General features: G+C 50.6%; 2 protein-coding genes and 1 long non-coding RNA gene across 3 annotated transcripts; all 3 read right to left on the minus strand.

The window, feature by feature from the left end:
- Positions 1–1,837: 1,837 nt before the first annotated feature.
- On the minus strand, positions 1,838–26,394 carry LOC310662937 (uncharacterized protein). Its single transcript, XM_083410332.1, has 6 exons — positions 26,297–26,394; positions 24,845–25,329; positions 4,983–5,064; positions 4,671–4,756; positions 4,195–4,321; positions 1,838–3,411 (listed from the first exon to the last, which is right to left on the minus strand). The coding sequence occupies exons 2-6, from the start codon at positions 25,277–25,279 to the stop codon at positions 2,171–2,173; spliced, it is 1,971 nt and encodes a 656-aa protein (XP_083266458.1). The 5' UTR covers positions 25,280–25,329; positions 26,297–26,394; the 3' UTR covers positions 1,838–2,170.
- Positions 21,127–21,710, minus strand: LOC310663277. The gene is made up of 2 exons (XR_014504466.1): positions 21,603–21,710; positions 21,127–21,528 (listed from the first exon to the last, which is right to left on the minus strand). It is a non-coding gene; the product is annotated as an uncharacterized lncRNA (long non-coding RNA).
- Positions 21,882–24,180, minus strand: LOC310662657 (uncharacterized protein; the record flags this gene model as incomplete). The annotated part of the gene is made up of 3 exons (XM_083409601.1): positions 23,919–24,180; positions 23,588–23,834; positions 21,882–22,978 (listed from the first exon to the last, which is right to left on the minus strand). The coding sequence occupies exons 2-3, from the start codon at positions 23,763–23,765 to the stop codon at positions 21,882–21,884; spliced, it is 1,275 nt and encodes a 424-aa protein (XP_083265727.1). The 5' UTR covers positions 23,766–23,834; positions 23,919–24,180.
- Positions 26,395–26,967: the final 573 nt, after the last annotated feature.

Consider the following 26,967-nt stretch of genomic DNA (forward strand, 5'->3'; position numbering starts at 1 on the left):
GTGCGCTCCCGTTGCTCGGTCTCAGTGCCTGCCAACCTAGCAGTTCGAAAGCACCCCCGGGTGCAAGTAGATAAATAGGGACCACTTACTAGCGGGAAGGTAAACGGCATTTCCGTGTGCTGCGCTGGTTCGCCAGATGCAGCTTGTCATGCTGGCCATGTGACCCGGAAGTGTCTCCGGACAGCGCTGGCCCCAGGCCTCTTAAGTGAGATGGGCGCACAACCCTAGAGTCGGACGCGACTGGCCCGTATGGGCAGGGGTACCTTAACCTTATACAGTGGTGCCCCGCAAGACGAATGCCTCGCAAGACGGAAAACCCGCTAGACGAAAGGGTTTTCCGTTTTGGAGGTGCTTCGCAAAACGAATTTCCTATGGGCTTGCTTCGCAAGACGAAAATGTCTTGCGAGTTGCTGCAATTTTTTTTCGCTCCCCACCCCCCTTTTTCTAAGGCACTAAGCTGCTAATAGCCTTTTTTTTTTTTTTTTTGAAATAATTTTTATTAACAGGCCAATCACATCACATAGTTCAAATCACATTAGTTCCAGATTATACAGCCAAATTTTAAATTTTTGGGGGGTACCCATATATCAAGCTCCGCACGAGTCCAAAATTCCAGATGACTCCAGACATCACTTGTTTGCTGCTTTTGTTCGACAGTTCCATCCAGTTCGGTTCGGATAGACCTTTATTACCTTCTTTCTCTTCTTGTTATTATCATTTATTCCTTTCTTTGCGATCTCTGATAATTTCCACAAACAGATTGAAAATTTAGCGTCTCTGTGTGGGTTTTGTGCTCTTCCAAACTCATATTATTCAGGAACAACCTCTGTTAAATACTTCCATAAACAGTGTTAATCTTCGGTCTGTCCATTATTATTCCTCAGGCTGGCCCAATAAATCAAGTAAATTAGGGGGCTCTGTCAGGTCAAACTTGCATTCCAACATTCCTTCTCTTTCACGCAGTCCTGATTCTCCTCCCCCTGATCTTCTCCGACCATCCTGTCTTGGCGAGACGCCATATTTTTTTAACTGCGTCATAGAAATTTTCCTCCTTCTCACCATTCGATCTTCTCTTATTGTATTATATTTCCTCCCACACAGTCTTAAAGTTCTGTTTATGATTATTAAAACGTGACGATCTTATTTCTTTCTGGGGTGGAGGGTATTATTGTCATATCATGCAAAGGAAACAGAAAAAGTTTTTTCCTCCACCCCCCCCCCCTTCATTCCAACCTTACATTCTCATAGTGGTAGTTCATCAAAAGATTTACTTATCCATCCGTCACTCCCGGTCACAGAGATGCATTAATCAGCAGTCTTATCGTCGAGCTTCACTTGATATATGTGCTTCAGCCTTCTTCCAATCCATTATTTCCAATTATAATTCCAAGCTGAAGCAACCAGCACGCGCTGATTGGAATCGGCATCGAGAAGATCTGAATCCACCGAGGGCTTGTGCCAAGTATTCTCCACCCCCGTCTCTCGGATCAGGGGGTGCATTATGAACACCGCTGGCAGGGCAGTCCCCCCCATCCCCTTGGGGGGGCCAGGAAGGCTGCCAACTTCCCATAGCAGCCCCTTAATACCTCGTATGGGTCAGAGAGATGTTATTGTCGGCCATCTTCCAACACGCCACCTAGTGGCCCCCAGCTGCTAATAGCCTTTTAGCAGCTAATCCGCTAATCCCTTAGGCCGCTAATAGCCGCTAATCCGCTAATAGCGCTAATCCGCTAATGGGGTTGCTTCGCAAGATGAAAAAACTGCTAGACGAAGAGACTCACGGAACGGATTCTTTTCGTCTTGCGAGGCACCACTATATATATATATATATATATATATATATATATATATATATGCTATAAGCCGCCTATAGTGGCTCAGGAAACCCAGCCAGATGGGTGGGGTATAAATGTAACAACAGCAACAGCAGCACAATTATTATTATTATTATTACTATAGCTATTAAAATCCTTCTCAGCCATGAAGATCACTGGCTGACCTTGAGGACCAGGCACTACTTCACAACATTGCCAGGGGGTTGGACAAGATGACCCTCAGCGTCCCTTCAAATACTACAATCTTATAATTCTATTATATTCCTCCTGCAAGTTCTTTGATGGGAAGTGAAACTTTAATTTCAGGTGAAGCTTTTTCCACATTTCAAGCATTATTAGGGTTTCTCCCCTGTATGAATTCTAAGATGGGAAGCGAGACGATCCTTCTTGTCAAAGCTCTTTTCACAATGCAAGCACTGATAGGGTTTCTGCCCTGTATGAATGGTTTGATGGGAAGTGAGATAGGAACTGCAACTGAAGCTCTTTCCACATTCCAAGCACAGATATGGTTTCTCACCTGTATGAGTTCTTTGATGGGAAGTGAGACGATCCTTCCTGTCAAAGCTCTTTCCACATTCCAAGCACTGATAGGGTTTCTGCCCTGTATGAATGGTTTGATGGGAAGTGAGAGAGGAGCCCTGACTGAAGCTCTTTCCACAATCTAAGCACTGATACGGTTTCTCCCCTGTATGAATTCTAAGATGGGAAGCGAAACGATCCTTCCTGTCAAAGCTCTTTCCACAATGCAAGCACTGATACGGTTTCTCTCCTGTATGAATTCTTTGATGGGAAGTGAGATAGGAACTGCAACTGAAGCTTTTTCCACATTCGATGCACTGATACGGTTTCTCTCCTGTATGAATTCTTTGATGCGAAGTGAGACTGTCCTTCCTGGAGAAGCTCTTTCCACATTCCAAGCACTGATAGGGTTTTTCCTCTGTATGAATTCGTTGATGTAAAGTGAGATAGTATTTCTTACTGAAACTCTTTCCACATTCAAAGCACTGATAGGGTTTCTCCCCTGTATGATCTCTTTGGTGGAAAGTGAGATTGGCTTTCATACTGAAGCTCCTTCCACAGTCCAGGCACTGATACGGTTTCTGCCCTGTATGGATTCTTTGGTGGGAAGTGAGAGCAGAACTCTGACTGAAGCTCTTTCCACAGTCCAAGCACTGAAAAGGTTTCTCCCCTGTATGGATTCTTTGATGGCAAGTGAGATAGGCCTTCATAGTGAAGCTCCTTCCACAATCCAAGCACTGATACGGTTTCTGCCCTGTATGGATTCTTTGATGGCAAGTGAGATTGTCCTTTCTCCTGAAGCTCTTTCCACAATCCAAGCACTGATACGGTTTTTGCCCTGTATGATTTTTTTGATGGCAAGTGAGATTGTCCTTTCTACTGAAGCTCTTTCCACAAGCCAAGCACTGATATGGTTTCTTCCCAATGGGATTTTGATGAGACATGGAATCGGAGCTGTTAGTGAAGTTATCTCCACATTCCAAAGGCTGACATGGCTTCTGCACTGTGTGGATTTTCTCATGGTTTCCCTTGTTCTTCATTTCTAATTCCGCAACACCTGAAATGAAGAGAGAGATGAATTAGAGCGTCAGGATGATATGAAGCCCCCAATTATTGAACAGTGCTCATTAGCGCTTGTGAGAGAGGAAGAACTGAAAGGATTTAGATGGGAAATATTAATACAAGGAAATATTAATACAATCCACAGCCATCTTTATGGCAACCTCAGATTCGAAAAGTCTGGCTCTTTTCTGGGATGGATTTTGTTTGGCCCGTTCATGAAATCCTCTTCATCTCTAAAGTTAGTCATCTCTCTGGTCCACCAAAAATTGACAGAAACAAATAAAAAATGAGCAGGTTTGGATGAATCTGGTTCAGAAACAAGGACTGGACTGCACCAGAGCCCAGGTGTTGCCACCGAAGCACCATTTGCAAAGGAGACCACAGCCCCCTCCTCTTGCAGGAAGGGACTGGAGAGGAAGGGGCTTTTCCTCTGAAAGGCCTGCCCGTCTTAGATATATTTCCTGTCCTCTCTAGGAATCTAGCTCAGTTCGTTTTAACCCTTGGGAATATGAGCGTAAGCAGCGCACCCTTCCCTCCCTCCCTCCCTGAGTTTTCTTTCTCCAGAGCAGGAGCCCAGGACCAGCTGCATGTGTCAGGCACCCCCAGAGGAGCTTTCTTTGGGAAAACCTTTTGGCAGACATGCTGAGCAGCTTCTTCCCTTAGATACAGAAGCAGGAGGAACAGCTTCGTGCCCACGGGAAGGTTCAGGAGAAGGGGGGCAGCCCCCACCATTCCTCCTCAGTCCAGCCCCTGACAATAGGAAGAGGGGAAACCTTACCGGGACAGTTCATGATCCTCCAAGTCTCCTCCATGACTTCCTTATGCAGAGCTCTCTGGGCAGGATCCAGCAACGCCCACTCCTCAGCCGTGAAACAAACAGTGACATCTTCAAAACAAACTGGACCCTAAAAGAAAAAAGGTCCTTCTCTTACACAACATAAAGATTATTTACAGCACATTCCTCTTTCTGCCTGCATTGGATTAATCGGATTTGTTTGCTGCACATTTTGACCATGGATGCATAATTTAATGTTTTGGGAATCTTTCATACTGTTTTTAATGATGGGTATGAATCTTAGTGAAAATGGATGGAACTCTAGGTTGATTTCTTCAAATCATTCTGTCTGTGCAAGAATGACAGTTTTCCAGATTTGACAGAAGAGAAAAGAGCAGGAGAGAAATTCATTTGCCCCGAGAAATGCCCTGGCTTTCCCACCCCTCATCCTTCCCCCCCCCCCAGCTCCTTCCCCGCACCTGATCCAGTTCCTCAGCCGCTGCTTCCCCTCCGCCAGGACGAAGAGATGGAGGAGGAGGAGGTCTTGCCGGCATCCTTCTTTCACCTGCGAGAGACAAAGGGAAGTGGGGAGACAGGAGTGCAGGATGCTTCTCTCAGAGGTGCATTTGGGAGTTTGCCCCCATTTCATAATTTAGTTATGCTAAAATATATCTCATCTCCTTTGGGTTCTTGGCCCCAAGTGGCTTCTCCCAAAACACTGACAGAAACCACAGATTGTTTTGAGAATAACAGGATGTGGCCAGACTGAGAAGAAATTCCTTCCTCCTTACCCAGCGGCCTCTCTCTGGTGTCCAACGAAGTCCTCTCTGCCTCAGAGGAATCAGGACCCGTTTCTGCAAAAAGTTCCTTTCCCTGTAAGAGCAACAAGGATTCAAACAAAGAATGAGAACTATTAAAAAAGGAATGGCAGGAGCAAAATATTTAGGGATGTCCAATATAGCACCTTGGATACTTTCCAAAAAGGATGGAATTTAGGGATCTTCTCCCTCCTGTTTGGAGCCCCTTGGGAGCATCCAGAGGAAAGTCTCTCTCACCTGCTTCCTCTCCTCCGCCTGACTCAGGAGGAAACCTTCGGCCAGGGCCACTGCCTGGGAACTGGTCTCCGCTCCGCATTCCCTCACCCAGCTCTCCATCTCCGCTGGAAGGACAGCCAGGAACTGCTCCAAGATCACCAGGTCCAGCATCTCAGCTTTCGTGTGCCTTTCCGGCTTCAGCCACTGGTGGCAAAGGTGGTAGAATTGGCTGCAAACCTCACGGGGTCCTTCAGCCTCCTGGTGACAGGACTGCCTCAACTGCTGGCTCTGCACCTCTGAGCGAAGGGTGTCCTCCTCTCCCAGGATCTTCTGCCCAGAGCTTTCCCAGAATCCCCCACTGCTCCCAGTTCCCATAGCATGGTCTCTTCCTGCTCCAGGGCCAGCTAAGTCTTGCTTATGCATCTTCACTCTCAGGAAGTCCCCAAAAGATCAGAAGGAACCCCTTGGGCCTCTTCCAAGTTCTGTCCGTCGGAAAATTAGGTGCTGGCAAATTCTACAAAGAAAGACATTGCTCTGTTATAAAACTGATAGACGGGAAGGTGAAGAAGGTGGTTCCCTGCGTAAGCGTAGATGAGTCTTGGAAGGAACCAGGACTGGACTGCACCCCAGCCCAGACTCTGAGCTTTCTTTAAGAAAAAAAGGAAGAAGGAGAAATCTACTAGTCCTAGTTTTAAACTGTTTTTGTTATACTGTTGTAATGTTGAAATCTGCCCTAAAATCATAAGGTGAAGCGCATGTAAATAATAGGATGGGTAATTAATTATTATAATAATTAAAGTAACAATAATGTAGCACAGCATAACCCCACCACCACCACCACATCTGCTTAGAGGTTCCCAGGTGGCCTCAGTGACTAGCAGTGCCCCCTTCCAGCTCTGGCAACTTTGCCTGCCCCTGTCTCTTTGGGGCGAGAGGAGGAGGCCATGGTATTCCATGCTCCTGATCCAATGGGATCATTACAATGCCCTCAATGTGCAGCTGCCCTTGAAGACAACTGACAAGTCCTCGGATTCTGGACTGGGCTCCTTCTCTTTATTAATTTCATTCACTTCTGGGCCCAGTTCAAGGGACTCACAGGAGCTGTTCTTTTTGGCCCCCAAGTATCTGAAGAAAGCCTCCTTCGCTACACCCCCCCGGGGGCTCAGGGGGGGCAGAGGGGCCCTCTTGGTGGTTTCCCCACTCAAGAGCTTTGGGTGGCCAGAGAGAGGGCAGCCTGGTGGTGGTTCCTCCTGGGAATTTCCTGCCCCCTTCCCCTCTTGACTGAGCTCTCGGATGCCAGCCCCACCCCACAAGCTTCTTTCACTGAACCCCAGAACTGCAGAGCTGGAAGGGGCACCGGGGGTCATGTGACCCCTGCAATGTAGGAATCTCAACTCACATCCTTGAGAGGTGGACATCCAAACTCTGCTTAGAAACCTTCAGGGAAGCAGAGATTCCTGCTTTGCAGGGGGTTGGACTAGATGACCCTCGGGCTCCCTTCCAACTCTACGATTCCATGTCCCTATGATTCTCACAGGGGCCTGAATGGGAAGCCCCCCTGCCGGACTGGGGCGCAAGAGCCCCTCTCTCCCCCTGCGCTTCCTTCCGGCAACTGGGATTCAGCAGCATCTCTGGGGAGACAAGAAGCCAAGCAGAGCCCCTCCTCCTCCTCCCCGCACTGGTCCCGGCCTCACCTCCTGGGGCAGGGAGTTCCGCAGGCTTGTTTCTGCCCCGCAGGAAGAAGCACTTTCTCTTCTCTGCCCCCTCCCAACAGTCTCAATTGATTGCATGGGTCTCGCTTTCCTTTTTCTCTTTATTGTATTTTACGTACAAATCTTTCTGTCCGACTACAACGTAGATGGCCCCGATTCCTCAGTATGGAGGGGGTTTATTTTCAGGCCCTTTCCTTCCCTCCCCAAAGCTATGGATGCAAAGGAAGGAAAGAGTCGCAGATACCCTGTGCCCTTGTCTCCCTCTTCCATGCTTTGCAGAGAGTAAGGGGGCAGGAGCCCCTGTCTCCCTGAACTAGGGGGTCCCTCCGTGCATGAGCTGAGCACACACACCTGGATCATAGCTTCAGGGAAGGCCTCCACCAGGGGCGCAGGCGGGGGGGGGGGCTGTATGTCCATGATATGTCCCTGAGGGCTGCGCTTGGGCAGTCAGTGAGGTACAGGGTGGCAAGGAAGGGGTTGAGAAGTGGGGCCACAAGAGAGCGGGGCAAGGTGGGTGTTGAATGAATAAATAAATATTTATGTGCATCAGCCACCAGCCATAGCAATAACATAAAATGCAGCTTACAGAGGATAAAGGTAAAAAGTTGATTACATAAAATACATTTTGGGGGTGAGGATCAATAGTCAAATGATGGTTCTTATTCTTATTCTGACCCGGTTAAAACCCTCGCAGCTTTTGCTGTCACCTGTTCACCTTGATCTGCCCAGAGACTGGAGACTGCCTCAACGGTTGGGCGACCCAGAATAGACAATAATGGAGGGGTAACAACCTCGCTCCTCAAACCTTGTGAAGAGGGACATGAGCCACCGATTCGATACTGCCATCTCCACAGGGACATAACCGTGTTTCCAGTGGGATTTTTGAGAATCGCCCCTAGAGGGCAGACAATAATAATAATAATAATTTATTATTTATACCCCGTCCATCTGGCTGGGCTTCCTCAGCCACTCTGGGCGGCTTCCAAAACAAATATTAAAGTACTGTAATACATCAAACACTAAAAGCTTCCCTAAACAGGGCTGCCTTCAGGTGTCTTCTGCCAAAGGCCGTATATTCGACCTTGCGAGAGTAAAAGTCTGCCTCTATTTTGGAATTTCTAAGTTAGACAAATAGAGCGGCAAAGAGTCAGAAGGACGAGGTACAAGGCGGGCGTTGGGGAGAGAAAGCCCCCCAAGTCACTCTCTGGGGAGCGATCCTGCTTTTCCTAGCGGCGGGGGGGGGGCCTCCTCCTTTGCCCCCTCCCTAAGAATAAGAGTTTCCGGGGGTCTCGCTTGGGGGCGGGGCCTCCTACCCAAGGAAACGGAGGGGGGGGAGAGAGGAAGGTGTCCCCTTTCCCTTCCCCTCCCCCCCCCCGGAGCTGCTCTGCGGCCTTCCTGTTTCCAGGCGGGGGCAGCCTGCCCCGTCCTTGTCCCCAACCGGACCCCAATTCCTCGCCTCCGGACCCTCAGGAAACCTTTATCTATCCCCCCCCCGCGGAGGTTTCTGGGGGGGCGAGAGACTTTCCCTCCACCACCTGCCGGGATGCCGAGAGAGGAGGGGGGGAGCCCTTGCCCAGGGGGAAGAGGGAGGAGACTCACCCGGCGCGGCAGCCTCGGCGAGGGCGAGCGGAACCCCACTTCCGGGGCGCCAGAGGATCGGCCCTCGCCCCACTATTTCCTGTCCCCTCTAGGAAGCCAGCTCCGCTCCTCTTAACCCTTGGAGTGCCGGGCGCCCCATCTCCCTCCTTGCTCTGGAGGACCCGCGTCCCCTCCAGGAAGGCGGATCAGCTGCGGACGGGGGGGGGGGGAGCCTGCTCCTGCCTGCCTTTCCCCGCCAAATTTAGCCAGGCTCCCTAGCAGATTGTCGCAGGAAACCCCCCCCCCTTCCTTTTAACACACCACACACCGTAATGCACAAGCACTACACGAACACCCCACACATTTCCTGTTCCCGACCCAAGGGGTGCCCCTTCTAGAGGGACACCCCAGGAGCCCTCCGTACATAAGGAGGCGCTTTCTCCATTTCCTCAAATGGGCTCCCCGTACTCCGCTTCGCCCTATCTTCGCCATTGGTAGACCGGGCGACCGAACTCGGGGTCAGCCGGCGGCCGCTTCAGCCAATCAGCGTTAGCGAACAGCGCTCCTAGTGGCGGCTACGCTGGTACTGCAGGCAGCGAGCGCCCGCCTCTTCGCTTTGACAGCTCACAAATACAAAGCTTCCGACTTCACTGAACCGTGACTGATCTAATCAAAATGTAGCAAGTTGCTTCCGACTGGCGAACTTGCTTTGAACTTCAAGGGCAACTTTCTTTATAAAATCACTATAAATCAACCGTACGTCGGATTTTCATCGGACCACTTTTATTCTACTCCATATTTCAAGGACTAGCTAAGGGGGGTGACCTGGAGACGGTCAGCCATAATCCCCTAAGCGAGCAGTCACGTATACGGCTACGACACCTGGTGGGGCATGGTAAACAAGATAAGCATCCTGATGGGCTCAGGCTCATCCCATCATGGACACAATTGAATGCATACGGTTGTATATTCAGAGCAGACAGCAACAAAGGGACCACGACCGGATTCCCCTCAGGGGGATGGAAACTGCACCCTTCCCTTTGTTATTCAGGACTGGCACATGGGAGGGGGAGAGGGAGACTCTGGCCAGGTGTCAAGGTGCTCGGATTACCTGCTCGACCCCTCCCTGACTCCTCCTGATTTTGATATATTCATGATGTCACTATGATGTATTTTCTGGAGGTGTAACTCAGGGGATTAGGAGCTAATAAAAGTTAGGGTCTCCCTTTGTTCTGGGCTTCCATCTTGCTTCACCTCGTGGGCGGTGGGAGTCCTGTCGCGACAGTCTTTTCTTCAATAAAAGACCAAGCCTACTGGCTGCTGTTTTGCTCCGAACTTACTCTGGTTGGTGTCTTGTTTGTCCAAGTGAACCCTCGGTACGTATTTCCGTTAACAGTTTTGGCGACCACGAAGGGACTCTTGGTTCTCCTGTAAGGGTGGGGAGGGAGATAGAGGGGATCAGGCGCCACTGGGCAGCCTTAGCCCGGGGATCCTTTTTCCTCTCCCTGCCTCCTCCTTGCGGGCGGTAATCAATAGTCACCAAAAGGCTCAACCAGAGGGAGCAAAGGCAGGGTCAAGCCGGCCAAAGAGGAAGATCCCGGGATCTACGGGGGACGTCGTCTACGAACGTGAGTATGGTTTTGAAGTAGACACATTGGGAGGGGGGTGGAAAGGGTATCCCACGACAGCCGGACTTTCCTATCTTTCCTTCTTATCTGCTATCAGACGCCGCCTTTTCGGGGTCGTCCAGGGGCGTCCTTACTCTCCCGTCTTCCCTTTTCGGAGTCGTCCCGGGAAGCACGGTTCTTAACTACTATCAGACGTCACCCCTCGGAGTCGCCCGGGGACGTCCTAGAAAACCCCCCGTCTTCCCCCCTCGGAGTCGTCCCGGGAAGCACGGTTCTTATCTGCTATCAGACGCTACCTTTTCGGGGTCGTCCAGGAGCGTCCTATTTTTCTCCCGTTTTCCCCTTCGGAGTCGTCCGGGGAAGTACGGTTACTTATCTGCTTTCAGACGCCGCCTTTTCGGGGTCGTCCAGGGGCGTCCTAAACCCCATCCCCCTCTCCCGTTTTTCCCTCTCGGAGTCGGCCAGGGAATTGCGGTTCTATACTGTACCTTCCTTTACTAATCTATCTCTTCCTCCCTCTTAAAACTCTTCAAAAAACCTCCGCAAATGAAGCCGCCCCTCCTGCTCGGCGACCTTTGTTAGGGATGACCCGAGTACGTGAGAACGCAAGGTCATTTGCTTCCTTTCCAAACCTTTGATTTTCCGGGACCCCGATCTGGCACTGCGCTGTGCAGGCGTTCAGTAGGGAATCCCGAAATTAGTTTCGAGGTCAGGTAGGAGGCTGTCGTGGTTAATAGAGGGTAGCATATAAACTGGGGCCCCACACTAGGTTTAGTCTTGTGAACAGTACTGGAGTAGAATTCGAGAAACGTGGTTTCCAGGCAAAGGAGCCTGTGGTTTTCCGGGTGAGAGGCAGACCCGTGGTTTAAATAGGTTTAAGAGATGTGGTTTTCCGGGTGAGAGGCAGACCCGTGGTTTAAATAGGTTTAAGAGACGTGGTTTTTCCGGGTAGAAGAGACCCGTGGTTTCCAGGCAGAGGAACCTGTAGTGTTCCTAGATAAGATATTGTAGTTCATTTAATAGGTAGGGATTGTATTGGTTAAGGATATCCTAAATACTGAAGTCCTTTTATTATTTCTTTCCATCTCTCTGCCCCCCTTTCTTTCTCTTCTTTCCCCCTTTCCCTTGTGTGTCTACCCTTCTATCTTTAGCGTACCTTGAAAGCAAAGGGATCCTATCACACCTATTAGGAGAGATGGGTGCCCACGCTTCCAAATACCCCGACTGGACTCCTCCAGGCGAAAAGGCTTCTATGAAGCCTTTCGGTCCTAGGGAGGACTCCGATACCCCTCTGCAGTTCGTCCTTTCCAATTGGTAGGAACTGAGGGGGAGAAAGGGACTCTCAAAATCCAAGCTGAGGGATCTCTGTAACTCTTCGTGGGTTGCTTTTACCCACCACCTGGAACCCGCCTCTCAGTGGCCACCGCATGGTTCCTTTAACCTCATGAAGATGCAGGCACTTAAATCGTACCTAGCGGACGAAAAGCCCCGGCAACTGTATTATCTCAATGCTTTTGCTGAAGCCCGCGAGTTGTTCCATAGACAGCAAGCCCAAATCGTCCGCCAAATGGCCGTTCTGAAAACTACCAAACCGCCCCCTTATGATGAGATTAGGGCGCAAGAAGAACAGCTGGACCGAACTCTAGTCCCGTTTTATTATCCTGAACCAAGGGCACCCCAGCCAGCCGGTGGGGGGGGAACGGGACCCGGGGCGGGAGCAGCTAGCCCCCCTTCGGCTACCCCGTCCCAGACCTCGCCCGCAGTGCCCCAACCTAGTCCTAATCTGACCGCGCCCGGACAGGAGGAGACCAACACTGATTTAACTACGAGAACCCTACCCAACGGGCACCCCCTTAACGAGGAAAGAGAAGGGCCAGTCGCCAGCAGGACTCGAAATAGAGAGATCACTTTGAATGGAGAAGTGGAGGGCGCTTTCCCTTTAAGAGCACTGCCTATTCCACCAGCCAGGGAAGGAGACCCACCACGTATGGTCTTTACACACCAACCCTTCCTGACTTCAGACCTAATGAACTGGTCAGACAAGATGCCCTCCCTTCGCGACGACCCCGACAAATGCCACCGTCAGGTCGCCACCATTTTCTCCACCCACAACCCCACGTGGGCGGACGTCCATATGCTACTCGGAGCTCTCTTCAATGAGGCAGAGAAAAGAGAAATCCTAACCAAAGCCGGGGAAGCTCTAGCGCGGGAAGGCTACCAACCTAACCGACCCGCTTCGATGGCCCCTCTGACTGCCCAAACCCTACTCAATGACCCTGACTGGGATTACAACACTGCAAATGGCGCCTGGGGTCTAAAAATGTTCAAGAAAGCCATCCTAGATGGCATTAAAGCTGCAGGACAGCGTACAGTAAATTGGACCAAAGTCCAAGCCGTCCTTCAAGGACCGGATGAACATCCCTCTGACTACTATACCCGATTAGTCTCCGCGATCAAAACCTGGGGGGGAATAGACCCAGAAAGCCCCCAGCATGAAGTCATCGTTAAAGGGTTCTTTAAGGACCAAGCAACCCCGGACATAAGGAAGGCATTAAATGCACATCTGGGGTATGATGGGAAGACAGTGAGTGAGATACTGTCCATTGCCAAATCAGTTTTTAACAACAGAGATGAGCGGAGAAAGAAAGATCCAAAAATGGATCCCCCACGAGTGCTGGCTTATGCAGCCGGGGTCCCCCCTCCTAAAGAGACATTCAGAATGAGGGGACCCGGGAGACCAGACGACCGCGTCTGCTACAATTGCGACGAGGTGGGGCACATCAGAAGATTCTGCCCCTTATTGTCAGAACAGACGAGAACCGAATATGGGGATTTCAGATCATACCGAGCAGACAACAGGGAGTCTACTTATCCCAAGTACAGGGAGCCCAATTCATTGTACCGATCCACTCAGACCCCATCCCAAGCCCAGACCACCGCGAGGCCACAACCACGACCCCGGAACCAACCCCAAAGTACAACGAACCCCTTCAACCAAGCAAATCGCCCCACCAACCCCACTCACGAAATGGTTATGGAAGAATATAACGAACATTGACAATTAGAAGCAGATCCCGCCTCTTTCCCCTTTCTTTGTCCGGTCCTGCAACTGTCCTCTACCGATCCGATTTGCACCATGCAAATCGATGGGCAACCCTACGATTGCCTCCTCGACACCGGGGCAACTTACTCCACCCTTACCAATAGCCATCTAGCTGCAGGGGAAGAAACCAGAACCGTGATGGGACTCGACGGAATCCCCCGCAACTGCCCCCTTTCCAAACCAGCAAAGGTGTCTGTCGGACCTTTATCCGTTAAGCATACTTTCCTACTGACATCTAGCCCCGTCAACCTTTTGGGGAGGGATCTGCTCTGTAAATTAAACGCAACAATCCAATGCGGCCAAGAAGGAATATATCTGCACATGCCAAACGACTCCATCTTTAACTTCCAGGGAGTCCTACAGGAGGCAAACACAAAAGCCATTGACCTCCCGCCTGAGCTCCTTGATAATGTCCCACCGTGGCTATGGGGAACTGAATCAACCTCAGTGGGTCTCTTGAAATCTGCGACCCCGGTGAAAATAAATTACAGAACGGATCAACCTTTCCCCTGTACCAAGCAATACCCCCTACCTCCTGAAGCGATAGACGGACTCACCCCCATGATCGATGAATTCTTGAAAATGGGAGTCCTAGTACCTTGCGCCTCCCCTTGCAACACCCCACTTCTTCCCGTCAAAAAACCCAATACGAATCCCGTCAAATGGCGCCTAGTACAAGACCTTAGGCTTATCAACTCCTTCGTCGTTCCCAGACACGCTGTGGTCGCGAACCCCCACCATCTCTTGAGCACCATCCCGGAGGGAACTGTGGTGTACTCTGTCATAGACCTATGCTCCGCTTTCTTTAGCATCCCCGTAGACCCAGAAAGCCAATTCCTATTCGCCTTCACCTGGCAAGCTGGTCAATTAACTTGGACACGGTTACCCCAAGGCTACGTGGAATCCCCAGCGATTTTCTCCGCTATATTGCACCAAGATCTGCAAGATGTCACTCTCCCCAGGGGTTCTGCTCTTCGGCTTTACGTAGACGATATTTTACTTTGTAGCCAAGACCCGGAATCTTGTAAAACAGATACTATAGCTCTCTTAACCATACTGGCGCATAAAGGACACAAAGTATCCCCTAAAAAGATTCAATATTGCCAGAAGGAAGTAAAATATCTTGGACATATCTTGGGAGAGGGCACCCGTGCCCTCTCCACAGACAGAATTGAGGCCATAACTAAATTACCTCTCCCCAAAACCAAACGGCAACTCAGGGGTTTCATCGGAATGAGTGGGTTCTGCCGAGCTTGGATACCCCGGTACGGAGAATTCTCACGCCCCCTCACGGCGATGACCCATGACACTGCCCCAGACCAACTGCAATGGACCGCTGAGGCGCTCGAGGCGTTTGAATCAATCAAACGTGAATTGAGATCCTCACCAGCCCTTGGACTCCCTGACTACAGACTACCCTTTTCGCTATTCGTCCATGAAAATAGAGGAGTAGCCTCCGGGGTCCTCACTCAGCCATTCCAAGGAAGAAACAGACCTGTCGCATACTACAGTCTTCAATTAGACACTACCGTAATGGGGAACGTGGGATGCCTGAGAGCAGTGGCTGCCGCGGCATTACTACTGGAAAAGGCTCAGGAAACCGTCTTGGGACACGAGTTAACTGTTAACGTCCCACACGCAGTAGCCACCCTCCTTAGTCTACAGGGATGTCAACGTTTCACCATTCAAAGGTTGAACAGATACGAGGCAATCCTCCTCAGCCCCTCAAACGTCACCATAAGGCGAGTAAACTCCCTCAACCCTGCAACCCTCCTGCCCCTTCCAGACGATGGTACCCCACACCACGACTGCTCACAAGTGGTTCGCCATGCTGAAAAGCCACGGGAAGACTTAGACTACCTCCCCTTAACGGACCCCGACCTCATCCTATACACCGATGGCAGCTCGAAAGTAGTTGGAGGGGAACGGAAAAGCGGGTATGCCGTTGTTAGCGACACAGACATTTTGGAAGCGCGCCCCATCCATGCAAAGTACAGTGCACAAGCAGCCGAGCTTATCGCCCTCATCCGGGCCTGCGAGTTGGGGATGGGGCAGCGAGTTACCATCTATACAGATTCCAAATACTGCTTTGGGTTAGTACATGCCACCGGGCAGATCTGGTTACAGAGAGGTTTCCTCACAGCTGCAGGCACCCGAATAGCGCATGCCCCCTTAGTGCAACGCCTTATGAATGCAATACACCTACCTGATGCCATAGCGGTGGTCCATTGTAAGGCCCACACGAAGGGGAGAGACTCCGTGTCCATGGGAAACCGTTGTGCAGATCGGGTGGCACAGGAAGCAGCCCTACAACCATTGACAGCTGATAATGAATTTCAAGGGCCTCAGATTCCCTCTGACATAGACTTTGAACAAATGTACAAGACGGCATCCGCAGAGGAGATAAAAGGATGGGAGGAACAAGGGGCACTCTTAAAAAACGGTGTCTGGTATCTCCCAGACAAGAGACTTTTAATGCCAAAGCTCTGGGTGCCTAAGCACCTGAGAATCCTGCATCAGTACACTCATTGGGGACGGGACAAGCTAATAGACTCTATGCAGCGCTGCTGGTATGCCTCAGGGTTAGCTGCCGCCGCTAAAGCGGCCGTGAAGAATTGCCATACCTGCCAAACGTTTAACCCCAAGCATAGCGCCAGATGCCCACCGGGTGCCAGACCATGGGCATTTGTCCCCTTTGAAAGCCTCCAAATCGACTTCATAGACCTGCCCCCTTGCCAAGGCTATAAACATGCCCTAGTCATCATTGATCAACTGACCGGGTGGGTGGAATGCTTCCCTGCCCGCCGAGCTACAGCCCACATAGTCGCAAAGGTCCTATTACACGAGATCATACCCCGGTTTGGAGTCCCTCGACACATAGATAGTGACCGAGGATCGCATTTCACATCCGACATTGTCCAGCAAATAGCCAAAGCACTAGGCGTAAAGTGGAAGCTCCACACACCATATCACCCTCCATCCTCGGGACAGGTTGAGAGGATGAACCAGCAACTTAAATCCCAGCTCGGAAAAATCTGTAAAGACTCAGGGATCAAGTGGGTCAATGCCCTCCCCCTAGTCCTGCACAACCTCCGAGCCTGCCCCCGTGGGAAATTGAACCTGTCCCCCTATGAACTACTTTTTGGAAGACCCTCCCCTGTATATAACACCCAATTTCCCCCATCTGAACTGGAAGTCGGAGAATCTGAACTAACAAAATATATAATGCAGCTCCAGAAGCAACTCATTGTTCTTCACAGATACGCAGCCGCCAGTCAGAACATACCTCTTGACCAGAACATTCATCAGTTCCAGCCGGGAGATTGGGTACTTGTGAAGACTTATCAGAAAGTACCCCTACAACCGACCTGGGAGGGACCCTACCAGGTACTTCTAACCACTCCAACTTCCGTCAAGGTAGCAGAGAAATCCGCCTGGCTGCACCACACCCGCTGCAAATCTGCTCCTCCACCCGACTCTGCCACCGACGACGACCCCTACACTACTCCCCCGCTGACGACAGAGGACAACGACCTCGACGAGGACGTCGACCAACAGACCGGACCAGATCGGGGCACGAATCGGGCCCAACAGACCGGACCAGATCGGGGCACGAATCGGGCCCAACAGACCGGACCAGATCGGGGCACGAATCGGGCCCAACAGACCGGACCAGATCGGGGCACGAATCGGGCCCAACAGACCGGACCTGATCAACCCTCCACACCAACCTGCTGGACATCCGAGATTGTCTCAACTACCAACACCGGAGACCCTCCCCCAATCCGCCTCCGCCTGCGCAAAGCGCCCCCGCCAGCCGTTTGACAGCTCTACGTTTGACAGCTTCACCATTTGACAGCTCTACCTTTTGACAGCTCCGCCGTTTGACAGCTCCGCCGTTTGACAGCTCTGCTTTTGACAGCTCTGCTTTGACAGCTCCGCTGTTTGACAGCTCCGCCGTTTGACAGCTCTGCTTTTGACAGCTCTGCTTTGACAGCTCCGCTGTTTGACAGCTTCGCCGTTTGACAGCTCTACGTTTCACAGCTCCACCATTTGACAGCTCTACCTTTTGACAGCTCCGCCGTTTGACAGCTCTGCTTTTGACAGCTCCGCCGCTTGACAGCTCTACCTTTGACAGCTTCACCGCTTACCACTCCTTGCCTGACCATGCCCAACACTGAACTCGCAACAATCCCACTTCTCCCCTCCCTCCTCCTTCTTCACCTTTTCGCCACCACCACCCTGGGGGATACGCATGTTTCGTGCCCAGGACTACCAGTTGAGCACAAATACTTGGACTTTGGTATTGTTGACATGGTGAAGAAGGGAACATTAGACCGCCTTGGAGACTTCGACTTTTGTGTACCCGAGACCCGGGTCCTCCTCCGCCATTCTGTCCTACCTACCCTTACCGCACACCAAACATGGGAACTTTTCATCCGCTCCCCAACTTATACCCCGCTCGGCAAGTTCGTACTCAGCAGGGATGGCCCCTGGAATCGGGCCCGCTGTATAAATGGTTCTTACACGGTCTTCTCTGATGGCGAACCCCAGCAAACCCTGAATTGGACACTCATTGACAACGGAGGTGGTGAATCCGTTTATACCGACCGCAACCACCCCACCGACCGCCTCATACACGGATTCTATTGCCAAAGAGCCGACTCCGCACCCCGCCCCACCACCCTTCAGGGGATCTGCCTCCGAAGGTACTGCTGTGTGTGGGATATCGGCCTTGCCTCCACCTGGGACGGCAGAACGTACCTTGAAGGTTGGCATCACTCCACCACTTCGCCCCCTGAATGGGATACCTCCGGACCCCAACGATGTGGCGGACTAGCCACAAATGCCACACACCTCTCACGACAGGACCCCTTGTACCCCGCGGGAACCGCTCCTCGACTAAGGGGGGAACTGTCGACATCTCAAACCCCCACGAACGACCTGCTGTCCACCTGGCATTCTAACACATACGTCAAGTTGATTTCCGAAATCGCAAAACAGACCACAACCAGCGACTGCTGGATCTGCGCCAATACCCCTGCCCACCTCCACAGTGGCATTCCCTTCCTTGGAGTGCCCCTCACTCTACAACAGCACCTTTCCGCTAACGTGCAATCCTGGAATTTGACTGCCATCAACTTGACTCACCAATACATCTATTTAACTGGACCCACGAAAGGCGACATCTGTCGGAAGTTCAGCGGCAACGATCGGATGATCGGAGACAGCACCTGTAAGTACGTCATTGACATCTCCTTGAATGGTAGAATCACCCTGTGGCGACGGGGCACCCCCTTTATACACCCGGATTTCCTGTCTGCCTGGAAACAGGTACTGGACCTGCCCCGTTCCTGGGACCCTTCCCCAATTTCTCAGTGTTTCTTCCGTACCTTCCTTACTGGTCGTATAGACTCCTGCCTGCAGGGACTATTTTGGGTGTGCGGCCACCGTGGCTATACCTGGGCCAGCCCCCACTCCCGAGGCACATGCTACCTCGGACTCATCCTACCTGGAATCAGAGTAACCACAGACCTTCCCTCAGGAAGGAGACGTAACAAAAGGGCCAAGGACTTATCTGACCTGTCTGACGTGACCGCCAATGGGGAAACTTATGGCCGAGCCCTCTTCCCTGCCTATGGAGCCGGCTCCAACCACGTTGATATTCTCAAGCTGACAGACATCCTGCTGACTTTTATGGAAGAATCAAATGCGGCAACTCAGTCTATCCTAACTGAATTGACAGAAGTCAGGCAGACGGCTGTTCAAAACCGCCTTGCTTTAGATTTTATTCTGGCGTCGACAGGAGGCGTTTGTGCCCTTGTGGGAACAGAGTGCTGCACACACGTCTCCGACCAGACCCTGAACGTCACCGGCCATCTTAACAACATCCACAAATTAACTGACAAGCTAAGAGACATTCAACACGAGGGTCTATCTGACGTGCAACTCTGGAACTGGTTACCAGGATCAGCATGGCTCAAGCAGCTTTTAGGAAATGGGCTCCTGGTTATAATTACGGTAACTGTATGCATCGCATTTTTCTGCTGCGCTGTCCATTGTTTTCCACTCTGCTGTCAAACGTGCGGCTCCTGCTTCCCGCCTCCCCGCTTCCGTGACCCTGCACCTCACACAACGCTTCACCCTCACCGGGCGCCGCCACCGGGGACCACTTCAACCTTCATCGAGATGGAACCCCTCCGAACCCCACGCGACCCGGACTCCAGGTATGCCATGCCGGACTTCTACTAATTTGCGGAGAAAAGGATTGCACGGCATTCTCCGTTGCAATCTTATCTCCGAAGGGGGGAACTGTCGCAGGAAAACCCCCCCCTTCCTTTTAACACACCACACACCGTAATGCACAAGCACTACACGAACACCCCACACATTTCCTGTTCCCGACCCAAGGGGTGCCCCTTCTAGAGGGACACCCCAGGAGCCCTCCGTACATAAGGAGGCGCTTTCTCCATTTCCTCAAATGGGCTCCCCGTACTCCGCTTCGCCCTATCTTCGCCATTGGTAGACCGGGCGACCGAACTCGGGGTCAGCCGGCGGCCGCTTCAGCCAATCAGCGTTAGTGAACAGCGCTCCTAGTGGCGGCTACGCTGGTACTGCAGGCAGCGAGCGCCCGTCTCTTCGCTTTGACAGCTCACAAATACAAAGCTTCCGACTTCACTGAACCGTGACTGATCTAATCAAAATGTAGCAAGTTGCTTCCGACTGGCGAACTTGCTTTGAACTTCAAGGGCAACTTTCTTTATAAAATCACTATAAATCAACCGTACGTCGGATTTTCATCGGACCACTTTTATTCTACTCCATATTTCAAGGACTAGCTAAGGGGGGTGACCTGGAGACGGTCAGCCATAATCCCCTAAGCGAGCAGTCACGTATACGGCTACGACACCTGGTGGGGCATGGTAAACAAGATAAGCATCCTGATGGGCTCAGGCTCATCCCATCATGGACACAATTGAATGCATACGGTTGTATATTCAGAGCAGACAGCAACAAAGGGACCACGACCGGATTCCCCTCAGGGGGATGGAAACTGCACCCTTCCCTTTGTTATTCAGGACTGGCACATGGGAGGGGGAGAGGGAGACTCTGGCCAGGTGTCAAGGTGCTCGGATTACCTGCTCGACCCCTCCCTGACTCCTCCTGATTTTGATATATTCATGATGTCACTATGATGTATTTTCTGGAGGTGTAACTCAGGGGATTAGGAGCTAATAAAAGTTAGGGTCTCCCTTTGTTCTGGGCTTCCATCTTGCTTCACCTCGTGGGCGGTGGGAGTCCTGTCGCGACAGTCTTTTCTTCAATAAAGACCAAGCCTACTGGCTGCTGTTTTGCTCCGAACTTACTCTGGTTGGTGTCTTGTTTGTCCAAGTGAACCCTCGGTACGTATTTCCGTTAACAAGATGGAGATGCTGCCAGGGCGGACGGGGACCAGGCCCTTCTGCATGCCAAGCAGGTGCCCCCAGGCCCTGAGCTATGGGGACCCTTCCCAGAGTGCTCAAGGGGCAGAGCTGTGAGCTGGGTCTTGACTGGGTCTTTCATTCCAGCTGCCAGCCCAGAGTATTTTTATATTTTCCTTTATGATTTTTGACCTTATTTTTCATTTATTAAATTCATATACTGCCTTCATTTGAAGATATCAGGGCAGTACCCAGCATTAACATTCAAAATAAAAACACCAATTACATAATAAAAACAAAAATGAAACACACCAATATCCCCCCTCCCACAAAAAGACAAAGATTGTTATGTTGTACTTAGTTAAACACCCTTCCAAAATCTCAGCCAAGCCGCACTCACCCCCAGAATTGAAAACTTCCCCCTCCCCCAGCTAACATTGCCTTAAATCTATTATAATATTGAACTTGACTTAATATTATGGCATTAATTACTTTGCTAGAGAAGTATACAGCTTTAAATACAAAACAATAATATGGCACCCAAATTTTAAGCAGACACAAATGCATGAACAATTTCTAAGAGTCTCATGGGAGAGCCAGTGTGGTACATTGCCAGAGTATTTGACTACACCCTGGGAGACCCGGGTTCAAATCCCTCCTTGGCCATGGAGTTCACTGGACAGCCTTGGGGAGCCTAACCTACTCACAGTTATTCTCATGATTGACGAGGAGGTGAAGAACCATGTAACCCCACAAGAACAGAACAAGAAAGGAGATTCTGACTAAACATCAAGAGGATTCATTGCAGTGGGTCAGACTAGATGACCCTCAAGATTCCTCCCAAAGCTACTACAGTGGTACCTTGGTTTGGGAACAGTCTGCTTTGCATATGTTTTGGATCCTAAAGATTCCTCCCAAAGCTACTATTCTATAACTCCGGGATTTCCCCCACCGTGAGTTCTTTCATGGGAAGTGAGATTTCCTTCCAGCTGAAGCTCTTTCCACATTTCAAGCACTACAGTTGTACCTCGGGCTACAAACACTTCAGGTTACAGATTCCACTAACCCAGAAGTAGTAGCTCGGGTTAAGAACTTTGCTTCCGGATGAGAACAGAAATCGTGCTGCGGCAGCGGGAGGCCGCATTAGCTAAAGTGGTACCTCAGGTTAAGAACAGTTTCTGGTTAAGAACGGACCTACAGAGCAAATTAAGTTCTTAACCAGAGGTACCACTGTATTCAGGTTTCTCCGTCGTATGAATTCTTTGGTGGGAAGTGAGACTAGTCTTCCGACTGAAGCTCTTTCCACACTCCAAGCACTGATATGGTTTCTCCCCTGTATGAATTCTATGATGGGAAGCGAGATGTGAGCTGTGATTGAAGCTCTTTCCACACTCCAAGCACTGATATGGTTTCTCCCCACTGTGAATTCTCTTATGTCGATGGAAATCTCTTCTTATAGTAAAAAACTTATCACATTCTAAGCACTGATATAGTTTCTCCCTTGTATGAATTCTTTGATGGAAAGTGAGACTATCCTTCCGACTGAAGCTCTTCCCACACTCTAAGCACTGAAATGGTTTCTCCCCACTGTGAATTCTCTTATGTTGATGGAAGTCTCTTCTTGTAGTAAAGAACTTCTCACATTCCAGGGATTGAAATGGTTTTCCACCTATATGAATTATTTGATGGTAAGTAAGACTATTATTCCAATTGAAACTCTTTCCACACTCCAAGCATTGACATGGTTTCTCCCGTGTATGAATTCTTCGATGAGCAGTGAGACCGGAGCTCTGACTGAAGCTCTTTCCACACTCCAAGCAGTGATAGGGCTTCTCCCCAGTATGAATTCTTTGATGGGTTTTGAGATGTGAGCTGTGATTGAAGCTCTTTCCACACTCCAAGCACTGAAAGGGTTTCTCCCCACTGTGAATTCTCTTGTGTCGATGGAAGTCTCTTCTTGTAGTAAAGAACTTCTCACATTCCACGCACTGATACAGTTTCTCCCCTGTATGAATTCTCTGATGGGAAGTAAGACTATCCTTCCGACTGAAGCTCTTTCCGCACTCCAAGCAGTGATAGGGCTTCTGCCCAGAATGAATTCTTTGATGGGCTTTGAGATGTGAGCTCTTATTGAAGTTCTTTCCACATTCCAAACACGGATAGGGTTTCTTCCCAGTATGATTTCTTCGATGGGAAGTGGCATGGGAGCCCTGAATGAAGTTCTCTCCATGTTCCAAATCTTGATATGGCTTCTCCACTGTGTGGATTTTGTCCTGTTGTCCCTTGTTCTTAATTTGTGATTCATCACCACCTGCAACGAAGAGAGGAACAGATCAGAGCCTGAGAAAGGCTCCCAGTTTTTGAATAATGCTCATGAACATTTGTTATAAAGTCTTTTTTGAATTTTCATATCTTGGATAAGGGAGGATACACACAGGAAGGTGATGGAGAGAAGATGAAGGGCTGGGGAAAGGGGACGAGACTCCCAGGTGGGAGCTGGGAGGGTTCGCTCTTCTGTGTCTGGAATAAGGATATAAAGGGCTTGGGCTTAACATACTCTAATTTTTATTCTATTTTAATTGGAAAACTTCCAATAAAAATCAATTTCTTAAAATAAAAAGTCCCTTTGCTCAACCAAAGAATGTACGGAAACAAAAACCTGACAGAAGAAACTTCCACTTCCCTGGACACTCAGAAAGCCTATCCACATAATTATCCCTGTGCAAAAAGGCAGAAGTGGAGGAACAATATTCACAGACAAAACAGTCCATAGCCTTCCTGCAAGGTGAGCTGTGGGGGTGTGAGAATCCCAGGTGCTCTAGGTGGCAACGTTGGGATCCATCCAAATTTGGGAGGTTTGTCACGGAGAAATATCTACTGAATTCCCAAAAAGATATTATGACCCAAGAGGAAACTTTACCCAGAGAGATCATGGTCCTCCAAGTCTCCTCCATGACTTCCTTATGCAGAGCTCTCTGGGCAGGATCCAGCAACGCCCACTCCTCAGCCGTGAAACAAACAGCGACATCTTCAAAAGAAACTGAGTTCTGAAAGAATAATATCCTTCTCTTAGGCAGCATAAAGATTATTTCCTGCATGTTGCTCTTTTGCTTCCTGCCTGGGTTGTTCTAATCAGATTGGTCTGCTGCACATTTAGATTATTGATGCTTATTTTAATGCTTTAATGGAGTTCTTTCATAGTGTATTTTAATGATGGGTATGAATCTTAGTGAAAATGGGTGGAACTCCACTTTGTTTTATTCAGATCATTGTCTCTGTGCAAGAATTCCAGTTTGCCAAATGGAAGAATCCCTCTCTCCTCTCCCTATGTGATGTTCTGGGATGGAAAGACTCTCCAGATGTCCTAAAGACAATTTATAATGAATAATACTAGTGACATTCAGGGTTAAGGTGAAGGGGTTACACTTTATCCTCAGCACACAAACCTTCATTAATGGCATTTTCAGCCTTTGTTATGGGCAGCTTTGACAGAAGTCAAGAGGGGATTCATTTGTCCCCTTGTGTCTCTCCCCCCCCCCAGCCTCTTTCCCCCCAAGGCTCCTTCCCCGCACCTGATCCGGTTCCTCAGCCGCTGCTTCCCCTCCACCAGGATGAAGAGATGGAGAAGGAGGTCTTGCCGGCATCCTTCTTTCACCTGCGAGAGACAAAGGGAAGTGGGGAGACAGGAGTGCAGGATGCTTCTCTCAGAGCTGAAGCAGTGCATCTCTAACTACAGATTAAGAAATACTCCCCTGTACCTATTTCATATTTAATTGTGCAAAATTATTTATCAGGCTCCTCTGGGCTCAGGGCCTCAAGTGTCTTCCCCAAAAAGATCAAAAGAACCACTAGATTACTTTCAACACCAACAGAATGGGACCAAACTGAGAAAATACTCCTTCCTTCTTACCCAGTGGCCTATCTCTGGCATCCAACAGAGACTTCTCTACTTCAGAGGCATCAGGACACAATTCAGCAAACGGATCCTTTCCCTGAAACAGCAACAAGGATTCAAAACAGAGACAGGGAAAAGAATCAGAATAGGAATGGCAGAGGCAAAAACTTTAGCAGCATCTGATATCCTTCCCTGGATGTTTCCAAAAAAGGATGGGATTTAGGGATCTTCTCCCTACTGTTTGGATCCCCTTGGGAGGATCCAGAGGAAAGTCTCTCTCACCTGCTTCTTCTCCACCTGCTTCCTCTCCTCTGCCTGACTCAGGAGGAAACCTTCGGCCAGGGCCACTGCCTGGGAACTGGTCTCCGCTCCGCATTCCCTCACCCAGCTCTCCATCTCCGCTGGAAGGACAGCCAGGAACTGCTCCAAGATCACCAGGTCCAGCATCTCAGCTTTCGTGTGCCTTTCTGGCTTCAGCCATTGACGGCAAAGGTGGTAGAGTTGGCTGCAAACCTTTCGTGGTCCTTCAGCCTCCTGGGAGCAGAACTGCCTGAGCTGCTGGCTCTGCGCCTCTGAGCGAAGGGTGTCCTCCTCTCCCAGGATCTTCTGCCCAGAGCTTTCCCAGAATCCCTCACTGCTCCCAGTTTCCATAGCATGGCCTCTTCCTACTCCAGAGCCAGCTGAGTCTTCCTCATCCATCTTTAGGAAGAAATCCATCTTTTCTTTGACCAAGTTCTGTCTGTCTGATTTAGAGGTGCTGCTAAATACTGCAAAGCAAAGACATTGCTTTTAGGAAATTGGTACACAGTCAGAAGAAGAAGGTCTCCTGAGCAAGTGTGGATGAGTCTTGCTAGGAACCAGGGCTGGACTGCACCACACGCCAGACCCTGAGCTTTCTTGAAGAAGGAAAGGAAGAAGGAAGAAGAAGAAACTATCTCGCCCTCCTAGGGGGAAAGTGACCAGGCCAAAAGTGGAGGCAAATGAAGGGGTTTCTGTGAGATGAATCAGCCTGGTGGCTCCTGCCTCTCGGTGCTTTCAGTCCAGGAATGAAATCAGCACTTTGCATCTCCACATCTCCAGACAGACTGGTGGGGTGGGATCCCTTTTTCTCTGCTCCGAGGGCCAAATCCTCATCTGGCCAAGCCCCTGAGGGCCAAATGGGCGAGGCCAAAGTTATTATTGTGTTTTAAAGTTATCAGCTGCTCTGGGAGCTTACGGTGAAGAGTGGGTAATGAATAATAATAAAAATACTGTGTTGTAGCTTAGCCCCCCCCCCCCCAGCCAGCTATGTCTGGGGATTCTCCTGGATCCAACACACTCACTGGGGGCTCAGGGGGCCTCAGTGACGGGCAGGATCCCTTTCCAGCTCTGAGAGAGAGGACCAGGCCAGGGTCCCCCACGCTCCGGACCCCAGGAGGCCATGGCAGTGCCCTCTAGGCGGAGCTGCCCCAATGCAAAAGTGGCTGGGTTCCCTCTCTTGATTCATTATATTTCTATCTCCCCCTTTTCTCCAAGGAGCTCCAGGGGGCATCCATGCCCCCCCCCATCCTCACTGAAGCCCCACAACCTTGTTTTCCTGGCCCAATTCAAGGGGCTCACATTTGGTACCCCAAATATTGGAACACCAGCAGGACTGGGGCGCAAGAGCCCCTCCCCCCCCCTGCGCTCCCTTCCAGCAACTGGACCCCCCCTGCATCCCGGGGACCCCCCTCTTCTCCCCATGCAGAGACTCACCGGCTCCCCGGAGGCGCCATGGATGCAGCACGTGCAGAAGAGAGAGACAAAGGCCCCTCCTCCCTTTTAGGCAGGCGGCAGAGGGAGGGGCTCGGGCTCGGGAGTTTTGTTTCCCCCCCACCCCCCACCCCCACCCCCCGCCTTGACTTCCTCTTCTCTCTAGGAATCCCGCTCAATCCCTTTTAACCCTTGGCAAGCCAGATCCCCCTCTCTTCCTCTCCCTCCTGTGCCAGGGAGTTCCACAGGTGAACTCTGCCTTGCCTGTAATTTTACCTGTCCTGAATCTTCCAACACCCCGACTCCTTGGATGTCTTTGAGTTTCACTGCAACTCTCCCTCCACTTTCTCTAGTCCAGGCTTGGCTTTTGAAAATTTGGGGGGGGGGCCTCAGTAATTAGCTAATTGGGAAGCACTGCTCTCTAAACTAAGAGCCCCAAAGGCTGCAACCTTTCTTCATCGCAAAGTCTGCCTGGATCATTTTGGCAGCCCTTTTCTGACCCTTTTCCAACTCCTCAAACTTCCTTCATGAGAAGAGGCGACTGCACACCCCCCCCCCCCCGAGGTTACGCCATGGATTTGTGACGGGGGGGGGGGCTGCAGGGCTCTGTCCGGGGCCTGTTTTGCTCAATCTGTCGATCTTGGATGGAGGAGTTGAGGGGATGCTCGTCCAGT

Source organism: Podarcis tiliguerta, assembly GCF_965153285.1.
Source record: "Podarcis tiliguerta genome assembly, chromosome: 13".
NCBI classification, from domain to species: Eukaryota; Metazoa; Chordata; class Lepidosauria; order Squamata; family Lacertidae; genus Podarcis; species Podarcis tiliguerta.

What these genes read in the sequence shown, in the direction of transcription:
- LOC310662937 (XM_083410332.1), bottom strand. Translation starts at nt 25,279, where the DNA reads ATGGATTTCTTCCTAAAGATGGATGAGGAAGACTCAGCTGGCTCTGGA. An exon ending in AGCAGGTGGAGAAGAAGCAG is followed by an intron (nt 5,065 to 24,844) that starts GTGAGAGAGACT and finishes TTGCTCTTACAG; the next exon opens with GGAAAGGAACTTTTTGCAGA. An exon ending in CGGCTGAGGAACTGGATCAG is followed by an intron (nt 4,322 to 4,670) that starts GTGCGGGGAAGG and finishes TTTTTCTTTTAG; the next exon opens with GGTCCAGTTTGTTTTGAAGA.